General features: G+C 33.4%; 1 protein-coding gene across 1 annotated transcript in view; it reads right to left on the bottom strand.

Annotated features, from left to right (window-relative positions):
• Window positions 1-2,741: 2,741 nt before the first annotated feature.
• Mcm5 (Minichromosome maintenance 5) overlaps window positions 2,742-13,710 on the bottom strand; it is a 71,049-nt gene continuing 60,080 nt past the window's right edge. The window contains exons 9-10 of the mRNA XM_072534672.1: window positions 13,071-13,342; window positions 2,742-3,084 (exon numbers count right to left, since the gene is read on the bottom strand). Coding sequence (XP_072390773.1) covers window positions 2,855-3,084; window positions 13,071-13,342 — 502 coding nt within the window. The 3' untranslated portion in view covers window positions 2,742-2,854. The remainder of the gene's footprint in view (window positions 3,085-13,070; window positions 13,343-13,710) is intronic.

Raw genomic sequence — 13,710 nt, forward strand, 5'->3', positions numbered from 1 at the left:
GACTATTATTCACATAGCTTTTGTATTTCTGTGCTATTTTCTTGTCTGCTAACTTGTATGACCTAATAACTGCGTTGGTGAGGTTTCTTGGGGTTCTGTCTCTTTTTCTTGGTACCTTCTGCGTGCGTTTTTGTTCCACACCCATATTAGTTCGGGATACTACCAGATAATGGTCGCTATATATTTCTGCTCCCCTTCTGACTCTGACATCTCTAATACATTGTCTTAAAGGTCTGTTTACCAATACATAGACAATAATGGACTTTTCTCCTCTACTCTTGACTTCTATATATATATATATATATATATATATATATATATATATATATATATATATATATATATATATATATATATACGTTTATACATTGTTAAAGTCATGATTTGGAAGTGCTCCTCGTAACATTAGTAACGTGTATTAGTTTGTTTATTCCTAGTGCATCTTTATTGTGCATTTAGTTTAGTGTGGCACTTGTGTACTGGTTGTGTGTCGCTTATTTGTAGAGCTGACAACGACGAATGGGACAAGGTCCAGTAGCAGTTCCGGTTCCTGAGAGTGCGCGTGGACCAGACATTGAAATTCAGACTTTTTTCAATGCACCATAAGTATGTTCACTCTTCTTCTAGTTCCATGACTGTTATCGATCGCATGTTGGCTACCATATTCGCTATCGTGACTTTATTGACAGCAGCTCTAAATAATTATGTAGTCGATTTTCCGTACCATTGTCTTAAATTTTTCAGCCATGGTGTCTTCTTCTACCAGGAGCACGTTTATCTTGCAAGCATGAGCACATAATATACAATTATCTCAGTATTGAGCCCCCTTTTCATCTCAATACGGACCGACGCTTCCAGCCATAGTTAAAAAGAGGGCCTCTTTTTAACTAAGATTTGACTGGTGTCAAAACCCACCATCCGGACTTAATATGATTAACAGATTATTTAAATTCTTGTGAGCACATTAATAGATTCTAAGCCAAATCGAGTGGTGTGTTACTATCACAGTAAAAAAGTTTATTTAACAATATAAGATACTGAATATAGTCCCGTTAGAATTAAAATATTTTTCATAAATAGTGCATATTTCATTATTCTTATTATTTGATGTAAATTAATATTTTTGTGCAGTCTTTAAACATGTTTAAATCAAAATGGATTAACTAAATAATATATTTTGATGTATTTATATGGATCTTATTTTTATTTCGTTCATTCTCTAATGAATATCCCATTTCTGTTTGTTTTTGATTCAAATATTTAAAAACAGTGGTTTGGTCCCCTTTTTTCTGAAGAGTTGTCCTCTTCCATGTTCTTTTTTGTTGTTTTATGTTTCTTGTGTTTCTCATCTCTATGAACGTCCCCGCTCAGAATCTGCCAGGACTGATCATCGGTATCTTCGAGCTCATAGTGTATCAATGTTCTAAGTTTACTTCTTAGTAATTCAGTTCATAATGTATGGTATAAGAGGGTGACACATAGTTATAACTTCAGACAATTTGGAGCTCAGCTACTCAGTACCATTTCCTTTAAAGGGACCGGGATACAGAGAGGGCTCCTTGACTTAAGATCATACGGGATTGGACAGACTTGGGCTCCAATGATTTGCTCAGGAAGATCCAAGAACCAGAAAAAATTTGGAAGAAGTCAACTTGGAGCTACTATCAAAACTGTTTAATAATGGTTAAGAGAGGTACAATTCCACAAGACTCGTGCATTTGTTCTGTTCTTAAAATACAACAATGCTTAAAAATGTAACGACTTTCGATTGATATGTTGAAGCTCTTTATTGTTGAATGGACAGGATTTGCACTTCAAAATGAATCAGAGCAATTAGAATAAAGATTTGCAGAACTTATCGCCAATCTCCCCTGGGGAGATGACAGCTTAATAAGTTAGCACAATAGGTATTATAAAAAATATTGAGTTTATCTTAAGTTAAATAGTATATATCTGCATCATCGACTACCCAAAGGCTAGATAGAGTCCACCACGAAAAATATAAATAAAAGCGTCCATATACAAAAAGATATCCGTAGACGACGCCCCGAAATTGGGATAAAAATAAACGGTGAATATATAGCATATGCACACACTATACTGTTCTGATAGCAGCAGGAACAGAATTCTTACAAAATAAACTAGAATTAATAATGCAAGTGAAGCAATGGGACTGACAATGAATCTTCAAAAAACTAAAGTAGTGGTAATTAGCAAAACCGATAAAACTGTCCCATTGACCTAAGTAACACCCAGTTAAAATAAGTTCACAAATTTAGACAGACTTCGTACCTAGGCCAAATAATGAGAAGTTAACCTGCTACGAATAATAATAATTAAAGACCGACGACGAGTAGACAGAACTAAAATATATCATGGCTGGCAATCAGAGATTGGACAGGGAACGTTCAACATCTTTACTAAAAGTGGAGCAGAATAGAGAAGATTTTGATATAGTGGTCGAAAATCTCTAATAATGGTACACCAGAAGATCTAAAATTGATTGTTTCAAAACAGTGTTTTTTACACAGTAACATTTTATACAATAGTTTTATTCCAGATGTTTTTTTCTATACCTGGAAGTTTAAAATAGAACAGATAATAGTAGCCATTATATCTAAAAATGTTACTTATGCACAGCACACGATACTGTTCTGATAGCAGTAGGAATAGAATTCTTTCAAAATAAACTATAATTAATAATGCAAATGAAGCAATGGGACTGATAAAAAGAGGACATGTTAAAAGAGGACGTTTATTTATTTGTATGATTAAAAAAATAATGTTTCGGTAAAAAGCTTACATATTAATTGGGATATTGTACTAAAGAAAAATTCAAATCAACAGTTTCTTCTTAACTAATACGGTATAACATCTTCCTCTGCATACAATGCTGCAACTGACCGCGTCTGATCAAAGCATATACAACTTTAACTACTGCTCTTTCTGGATATTGTTGGTGGACAAAATCTTGGATAATATTCTGTTGAGATACTCGTGTTCCTATCGCAAACCGACGCTTCAGCTGTTTCTCAATACGAGCCAACATGTCGTGTTCCTCCTCAGTTGTAAAACCCTCAACACCTAGAAATAATAAACATAATTATAAAATATGCACTCCTCCGTAATGTAATTTTTTTAAAAATATTACAATACCTTTAATAACTCACGATAAGTATATTTGCACGACAAGTACAATACATTTTAGACGACTACAGAAACGGTATATTAATGTTTATTCACATAACGGTAATATTAAATATCGTCGGTGCAATGCCACACCCACGAATGTGCAAAATGAGCGTAAGCAGATATTCGACTTTTAAAGTTTCAATTAGTTGCCAAAATTCAGAATTTAATGCGACATTTTTTTTTGTACTTTTATTAACAGACGTTATAGTTATATTTTAGAAATATCAGAGATTTACAAAATATTACATCAATTTTCGAAAAAAAGTTACATTCGTGATTGTGGCATTGTAGATTTTGTAATAAAATGCATATACGTGAAATTATATCAACGTTTATTACGGTAAAAGTGGAACAAAAAGGACTTTCTAATACTGAAAACTACAAAGATATAAATAATATAGTAAAACACTTATTATATTTTAGAATAATTTCATTTTCGTCTGAATCCTCGCTTTCATTTGGCTCTGGCAAATTGTCTCTTATATTTTTATCGGCATTTATAGAATTATAAAAGTTATGATAGTTCTTTGGAATTGTTAAATCATTACACATTTTCTGCAGATCTTTATATTTAGCAATCGCGATTGGCAACTGCTTATCATAAGCTTTCTTTAAGTCAACGTTTTTGGGTCGCCCACGACTTTTCATGCTGTTTACTTGTTGAAATTCATCTCCAAATTTTTTTTATAGGACATTGTCACCACGCCATCGGTTTTAATGTATCGTAACCAGCAAACTTGTTGCCAGGGAATTTGGTTCTTTATAGTTCTCTATTCCAAAGGATTTGAAATCAAAGACGTCATCAAACATTGTGAATCTGACTTCAAAATGACGTGGATGTGTTCGAGCATTTCTTATTATCTGAGCACAACCTTCTGGTGAATAAACAGAAACATATTTTGATTTCTGTTCGATTTTCGAGTGGAGTGAATCACACTCCATCTCGGTATGTCCTGATTCAAAAAAGTTGTGATCAATAGTTTTTAAGATAGTGTAATCCGTAAGAAGTTTCAAGCACGCAGCAACAAAATGTGAATTTTTTTTGTTGCCCACCACACCCGTCCGACATCATTCGAACCTCAGTAATGTTTGGTTGATTGATAATATAATTTTGTAAATACACGTGGATATCTCGTTTGACCCCCGTTTTCCCTGGGTTTCGTCCCAAAGGTAACAGATTCCGTCCCGATTCGCTAAGTTGTAGATAGTCAGGTTATAAATAGCCAATTTTCGTAGGTAAAATATTTGTCCTGTTGGATTCTTTGGAGTCGTAAGAACTGCTTCGAGGTCAAAGTTAAACGATAATACCTCTGAATTATTCTTTGCAATTTCTTTGTCTTCGTCTCGAGCTAATTGTTTCCTTAACATGTGTTCGTGATGAGCCTGTTCGTGTTTTTTTTCCTCCTCTGTCATATTCGTATATTTTAAGCACTTTTTACACTAGTCCTTTTTGGGTTTATGGAACCCTATAAGTTCTTAACACTCATCGATACTTTTCGAAAGAAACTGGATGACCATTTAATTCTGAGCACTTTAATTTGTACAATTTGTGCATAATAGAGACGTTTAATGAAGAGTCCAAATAACTTTTTGTACTAGGGGCCCAACAATAATGAGATTCAACGGCTGCAAATGAAAGAATGTGCTCACGAATCAGCAGTTCATCATGTTTTAATTTATTATGTGAGGCATGTTTTCCACGATTTTCTTTTTCAACTATGCCACTAGAAGAAAGCTTTGCGACAGCTCCTCGCATAAATGCATCTGTCACATTGAGTGTAACCATAAAAAAGGCCCGGCTTACTTGTCTTTTTTCCTCGTTGACGGTAAACTAGTAATTCATGGTAAACGATCTTCTTGAATTTTTAATGTTTCTTGTGAATCTCTTTTTCTTTTGTTTATCAATATGACTATTTATGAAAACTCGCTGATCATCTACCGAAATCATTTGACGGAATTCATTATAAATTTTGCGTCGGTTTCCCTCGTTGATAAAAGTATCACATTTGTGGTTTGCTTTACCAGAACATGGGGATGGTAACATGGGACGTGCTGGTCTCTCTTTACTTCTAGAACAAACATAAGACTCTAATTTTAATCTTTTTTGTTTTCTTATGTTTTTCTTCCAAGCGTTTATGTTTTTCATCTTCCTCTTAGGGCCCTCACCTTAAAACAAAGAAAAATAGCATTAGGATAATTGTAAGTTTGCGTCACACGTTTCTAAATAACTTAATTTGTTTTATTTTATCTCATTTTGATCCCCTGATTCTGATGTTGTATTGTTACAGCTCAAACAAGAAGAACAGGAAGAACTGCTAGAAGTTGAGTCCTCGTTGGAATTAAAGTTATCTGATGAAGAGTCAGAAAGGTTACTCTTGTTTGAAGCCAGTTGGAAATGTCGGTCCCCCATTGGAGAAATATCTACTATAGATTGTGCTAAAACAAATTCTTTGTTGTATTTATAAGTAATGTAAAACTTTTTGATAAAAAGTAGTACCTTCTAGTTGGTTCTCTGAAACCGTTGGACACAGTATTCTTGTATTATTTGGTATAAAAGCAGAAACGTTTGATGTTCGGGGTCCATTTTTTTGTTTGGTGTCGCATTCGTCATTAGTTCTCTTTGGGATCTAATACAAAAAAACTAAATTAGTAAAACCAATCTGGCCTTTTAAATACTTAATCAAAAAAAGATCGAACTTTATAGTTAAACTAATTACCAAATGGACGGCTAAAGCAATCACCAAAATGTTCAATAATGGTATATTAACATCTACCTACCTCCTGGTCAGTCTCTTTTGGTGGATCCGGACGTGAATGTCTCAAGTTTTCAAATATTTTAGCTGTGTGGGCGTTCATTTTTACACACAAAACTGAGAAATGTTTAGCAGAAACACGACATCGAATGTAAAACAAATGCAAAATCCACACCGCCACAAACACGAAAGTGTCACTTTCGCGATATGCACGTCGCAGTTTAACTTAATCACTACTCTGCAACAAACACGAATTGGTACATACGCGATGCACGCAGTGTAAATGAACAATACAGACTGACTTTCGTGAAAGTGCATATCTCCTCTCCACCTTCTCCGGGCCTTTAATCACATGCGTGGTTGTGGCAGAGTATAGGAATGACTTGAGACATTATTAGTGGTGTACTTAGGTGAAAAACGACAATTATGCATATTTGTGGGTGTGGCATTGCACCAAGGATATATAAATGAAGACGAAAACCTGTTAGCCTTATTGGGAACATAATTCTCATACGATTTAAGTACATTTGTGAGATTACCACAACAAAGAATCTCGACTGCGTAAGAAGTAGTCATAATGTGTTTAAATATTTTTTTAAACTAATTGCGAGGATACAACTTTTCACCCAAATAATTTTAAAATTTTTTGGCTATATCTGAATACAAAACGTCTTAGGTAACACTTCCTGAAGTTATTCTTTTCATTTTTTGTTAGAAATTAAAGTTGAAAAAGCTTTAAAATGATTTTTAAACGTAAGTAACACATTTTTGTTTTAATAAACACTAATAAAATGCTTATGAAAATGAAAACAAAGTCACTTATATCTCTTGGATTAGATATAAAGGGATATATTAGCAACAAAAAACCAAATCCACAGCTGTGAGTTTCAAGAAAAAGGGTTTAATATTATAGAATTACTATACATTCACACATTTTTTTTGCTTGTTGGCAAGTTAATCTAATGAAATAATTAGTTCTTCGCAATTTTTGTGTGACTGTACAGGGTGTTTCTTTGGGAAAGTAACATACGTTAACTGTAAAAAAGGTGACAGGCGATCTCAAAAAACCCATACTTAACGGGTCTTACTTCACCAATAACTTATTTGGTTCATAACTTTTAACCACATTTTATATTTTCTTTATATTAAATTGAGATGTAGTGAAAAGTAAAAATGAGATGTGGGATCGAAGATGTGCAGAGGTGGATAGGTAATGGGTGGAACAAGAGTTGGGCAAGCGTGGAAGGTGATAAAGTCTCTCCGGAGGGAAGGCAAGGAATAATTTAACTTGCAGTTAATAGATCTGAAACAGTGGAAACACCATTATAAGGTCTTACTGACAGAGGATAGATGTAAATTCCAAGAGATCGAAATGGAAGAAATATCTGAACATCCGGAGAGCTAAGCGATGCCTTCAAAAGATCGAAAAACGGTAAAGCAACAGGACCTGGAGACATCCCAATTAAGTTGGTAAAGTATGGACCAAAAATATTACATGACATGTTAGTTCAACTATTTAACAAATGCTTAAAAGGAGAAAATATCCCTGATGATTGGAATGTTGGATACATCAGCTCAATATTCAAGAAAGGAGATAAACACAAATGCTCTAATTATAGGGGAATAACTGTTATCAGCTCAGTGGGGAGGTTGTACGGTCGAATAATAAAAGAAAGAATAGAATCAGAATATGAAGACAGAAGAACAAAATGGATTTGGTGCAGGAAGATCGTGCACTGATGGTATATTCGTTCTGCATCAGGTAATAGAAAAACGGAAGGCAAGAAATCTATCTACCCACCTATTGTTTGTAGATTTAAAGAAGGCATACGATACGGTAGCTTTGAAAAAACTGTTTCAAACATTGACGAAAGTAGGTCTCAGTAGAGTTAAAGAAGGAAACTTCTTTGGATCTGAATAATTTCCAATAACAAAGGAACTTAAACAAGGATGTTGTCTATCTCCGACCTTATTTAAAATATATTATTCAATCATCGCTAGAGCAATGGAGGAAACAAGTATCCGGAATGGGAATAGACATAGGCGGTGGTAAATGTCTAACAACTTTATTTTTCGCAGATGATCAGGTAGTCGTAGCGAATGATGAGGAAGACATGGACTACATGTTTAGAAAACTAAAGAAAGAATATGAAAAATGGGGCCTCAATATGAATATGTCAAAGACAGAGTACCTTAAAATAGGAGATGATGAAGAAGATCCAGAGTTAGAAATTAGAATAATTAGATTATAATATCTAAAGAAGGCACTACCAAAAGAGACATCGAAAACAACGTAGCAGGGAAAAAACAGCAGTAAACATTCTAAACTCTCTACAATATTCTAAAGATATTATACAAGAAACGAAATTGACAATCTATCGAACCTTGGTACGGCCTATTATGACTTACGGGGCAGAAGTTTGGCAGATCACGAAAAAAGATAGAAAAATAATAGAAGTAGTAGAAATGGATTTTCTAAGGAGAGCGTGTGGTGTATCCGAAAAAGATCATATCAGGAATGAAGATATTAGGACAAATACTTGTACATTCCAGTGTAGAGACATATCACAACAAAGAAGGGGAAGGCCTTCAGTTGCCTGGGAAGAAAATGTACGGCACATAATGAGAGATAGACAGATCAAAGAAGACGAATGGATGGACAAAAAACGAAGGCGGTCCAAATGCTAGAAGAGGGTCTGGATTAAAAAAATCTAGTAGTATTTGAATTTTCGTCAAAATGTTTTTTCTGATAAAAATTTGAATTCTGAAATACAATAAAAATAAAGTATACCAGGTGCCTCGGAGACCCTCGTCGTCATGATATTCGCTTTAAGTGACCCCAAAAACCCACGAGTAATAATACTGAACTTATTTCCATCAATTATTTCCAAATTTATCATTTTTCATCATTTCGAAATGCACTTTAGTAAATGCCTTTTCATTGTTCAATAATGCAATTTTTATTTCCACATCATCATTTTTGTTCATAAACTTTCCTGACACTCTTACTATTCGCATGCAACAAGCGTCATTGAGATCCATCCAACTGCAAAAATTTGGTAGGTTTATTGCTTCATTGCCTAGCCTGTATTGATAGAAGACCAAAGCGTCCCGCCAGTGACCAAGTATTGATTGGTCACATCCCGTTCCTTGCCGGATTGAGTATTGATCGATTTAGCCACCCGTCCCGCGATCAAATATGATTGGTGGCGTTACGTTCCTCGTCCGGATCGATTCGGTCACCTCTAACACAGAATAACTAGTGAATATTCTTTCTCCTTGATGTTTGGGTACTGAACAATACATTCTCTTTTTAAATTTTTCTAGCATTGCCCGTATTTTATTTTTTCGCAGGTACCAACATTGGATCGTAGCGTCGTCGATTCATTCGCCAGGATCCTTATTTTATTTTTTATTGCACATATTACATTAATTTTATTTCGTTATTTATTTCGAATATATTTTTATTTAAATTAAACTTGTATTTTACTGGGTCTGGTGTCTAACAGAGCTACCCGTTACAACCTATAAATAATTTCTAACTCTAAACTTCAGAGAAAAATTAGTTAGAAACCTTTTTGTCCACAACGAGATAAAAAATTGTCTGAGAAAACGTTGGTTTTTGCAATTTGTTTAAACAAATTAAATAAATAATTCTGACTCGAATCGCCTGAACAACACATTGATAAATATTGTGTCTTATGCGTGATTCTACAAAAAATCTTATGTGAAAATTTTCTAGACCATACAGACAGTCATGTCGGAAGCAGCGGAAAAGTGTATAGGAAGAGAGCATATAAAAAGATGGCAAGACTGGTTCGACAAAGAATGTAGGAATGTTTTGGCAAGAAGAAACAGGCCAAAACTACAAAGAGATAAAGAAAATACCCAAAATGCGATCGAAAACTATGGGGCAAGAAGAAGGGAAGTGAAAAAAATTTGCAGAAAAAAGAAAAGAGAAGAAGCCTACATAAACAAAGAGGTTCTACCAAGAAGTTAAGAAATCCAGAGAAACTACAAAGAATAATCCACAGTAGTGCAGAAACAAAGAAGGCTTACTTCTAGGTGACACAACAGAAAAATTAAACAGATTGGCGGAATATTTCGAAGATCTATTAAATACAGACCAACAAGAGGAACTTAAGGGAAATGAGAATTGGCAAAAAGATGAAGAAGGGACACGCGAGGAACAAACTCTGAATGAACTCAAAGAAATAATAAGAGACCTAAAAAATAACAAAAGTGCAGGAGAAAGTGGTGTCCACGCTGAGATTTTTAAGGAAGGTGGCGAAAGATTGAAGGAAAGGATATTTCACTTGACACTAATAATTTGACAAAAGGAAGAAATGCCGAAACAATGGAATAGTGCTCCTATTTGTCCTATCTATAAAAAAGGAGACAAAACGGAGTGCGAAAACTATAGAGGTACAGCACTATTAGAAGTAGTCTATATAATACTTGCAAAAATGTTCGGAAAAGATTAATAAAATATGATTACAAAGTGATTTGAGAATACCAGGGAGGTTTTAGATCAGGAAGAATAACTACTAATCAAATAAGTATGTTAAAATTAATACAAAATAATAGCTACGAACAAAACTTAGGATTACATATGATATTTATCGATTTTAAACAAGCATATATGACTCCCTAAATCTATAACGATGCTATATGAGGCCATGAGAACATTAGAAATACCAGAAAAGCTTATAAGGCTAGTGATAATGATGCTTAGGAACACGATGAATCGGGTAACAATGGAAGGAAGCTTTTCAAGGCAGTTCACAGTGAAAAGAGGTTTAAAACAAGGGGATCCGCTATGGACGAATTTATTCAACGTAGTATTAGAACAAATCGTAAGAAGATCAAATATAAGCACAAATAGGATTATTTTCAATAGCAGGGAACAGTGCATAGCGTACGCGGATGATGTGGTGATACTAGAGAGAACAAAAAACATTTAGAAAGTGTTCCAGAAATTTGAAGAAGAAGCGAAAGGATACGGATTAATAATAAACCAAACAAAAACGCAATATAAGAAAAGGATAGGAGATATAACAAATAGTAACAAATATAACAAAATGAAAGGAGCTGATACTGTCTATAGTTTTGAAAAAGTGTCAGAATTTGAATACTTAGGAGTAACCATAACAAACACGTGAAAAGAAGAAAAAGAGATAGACAAAAGATTAATGAAGGGAAGCAGAGCGATAGGGTCACTAAATTTATTACTGAAAGCAAAAATGTGCCAAGAACAACTAAACTGCGAGTCTACGAGACAGTAATCAGACCCACAGTGATGTATGATAGTGAAACGTGGATTATGAACCAGCAGGAAGAGAACAAAGTATAGATCTGGGAAAGAAATCTTCGGAGGAGTAAAGACGACAGAGAATATTTAAACAAGATGAACGAATAAAGAAATAATGAGGATGTATGAAAACCAGCAATTATGACAAAAATACGACCCCAAAGAGCTAGATGGCTTGGTCACATTATATGAATGCCAGAGAATCAAAATGTTAAAACAATATAATACTGAAAGAGAGAAATGGGGAAAAAAAGAAGAGGATGTCCAAAGAAGAAATGGTTGGAAGCAGTAAAGCAAGGCGTCAGAAATTGGAGATAGAAAGCAAGAGGCCGAAAATATGGAGCGAAATAACCGAGTTTTTAGAAGCAAGGCCTATTCTATAGCGCTGATATAATATTTCTAAAGTATTCAACTAGTGAATTGAGAGGTTTAATCAGTCATTCAGGTTGGCAAATAAAAAAAGAAGTCAACTACTTCATAAGTTTATCGAAGACGTTTTGCTTTATATTTCTAAAACTTCATCAGTTCTCTAAAATAATAAAATATAACAGATGACATAGAGTTTATAAGAAATACAGATGTTTATAGTTCATAACTTGCAACTCTATATGTAGTATATTATCGATGTTATTATATAGCTACTGTAAAATTTACTCATTATTTCAAACTAACTTAACAAAAAAAACAAAAAGCACACAAACTCTGCAGAAAATAATGTTCATATTCGTAGATACGAAGATTTAAAAAATTTTAAACAAACATTTGGCTTCATTTAGATGGTTCTCCACTGAAGGCAAACAAAGCTCTGATTTATTGCAATCTATGCAAACAACGTGACGCGATACCGAAAATTTTTTAAGGGCCATATGTCACCAAATTCCAAGGTTTGAGACAAATATGAACTTCTACAGGGGTCATTGCATGATTAGTTGGACGGGTGGATTTGTATGGCGGAAATATTTGATATATTATTTTTAATTTATGTTTTAATGAAACTTGGAAATAGGGGATGATTGTATTATTATTTTGAATGGAAAATAAGCCAAATTTTAACTGAAGAATAGGTGTTATTTATTTCGTAAGATAAGATTATAAACTATCAATATCTATAATTACATTCTGTCTTACGAAAATTAATACTATAATTCCCTAATATTAAATTTCCTGACTAAATTCAAAAAATTTAAATATTCATATTTGGCGCCACTTTGTACGCAACCCATACAACAATCGAAAACTAGTTATCAATAACAATAAATATAATAAACAGAAACGAGTGTCTTTCTGACATAAATTAAACATCAAAATAATAATTACTGGCAATCATGATTCCTACAAAATTAAATAAAATTAATTATATATATATATATATATATATATATATATATATATATATATATATATATATATATATATATATATATATATATATATATATATATATATATATATATATACTTTAAATAAGGTAAGTTTAATGTTTTGTGAATTTCAAAATTTAATGGATTAACCTCATGTTGTAAGTTTTTGTGCTAGTTTTATACAATGTTTTTAATTCTAATTTCATTGTGTTTTCTGATAAAATAATTTTAACCATATTTTAGTATATCCTGAAGAAGCGAATAAATTTTGCGAAAGCTTGACAAAAGAACAAAGAGTTTTACTTATCCTGCCGTAATAATTACTGCAACCTCAAAATAAAACTTTTTTTTAGGTACCATTACTTGTTGACGTGGTTGCTTAATATAACACATTTGATACAGGTTATTAATTTTACCAAAGATCATATAACATCTGGAGCACACTATTCTTACCAGCTAAACTTCCACTCATTGCAGCATCCAACGTAGAGACTTGGAACAATCTAAGGGATTCATCCACATGAGTCTCAGTAACAAACGGTTGCAACTGCATTTTTGCCAAACTTTCAGAGATTCGAATTATAGCCTCCAATTGTCTCACAGTAATCGGAATTGAACTTTTTTTATCCGCTTCTTTCTCATGTTGACTGGCTCCAGACCTCATCATGACGTACCGTCTTTTAAGCTTTTCGGCTGCATCTGGATTTAGTCTCGGACCGCAACGACTAAAATACAGAATTTCAACTTAACTTAAGCAATTATTATTATGCATATAATTCTATCCAGAATTCGTTTTTTAAAACGAAGCTTCTATACTGGCGTTGTATTACTTTTTATTATATTGTAAAATGCTGAGGCGAGCGACGCGGGTAGCGTCACAAAATAGCGGTTCTCCTCATCGATTCACTAGTCTCGACCAATTCGTTTCTAGTTATCATATATTTATTCCAAACAGCTTTAAATTAAAAACAGCATACGAAAAAAATAGAGACAACAAATGAGAAGTAAAAAATTCGTAACGATTGTCAAAATTTAAAATTAATAAATGTCATCAAATTAATAACAATATTGAATTATGTTTAAATTTTTATGA

This window comes from Diabrotica undecimpunctata, chromosome 6 (genome assembly GCF_040954645.1).
Source record: "Diabrotica undecimpunctata isolate CICGRU chromosome 6, icDiaUnde3, whole genome shotgun sequence".
Taxonomy (NCBI): Eukaryota; Metazoa; Arthropoda; class Insecta; order Coleoptera; family Chrysomelidae; genus Diabrotica; species Diabrotica undecimpunctata.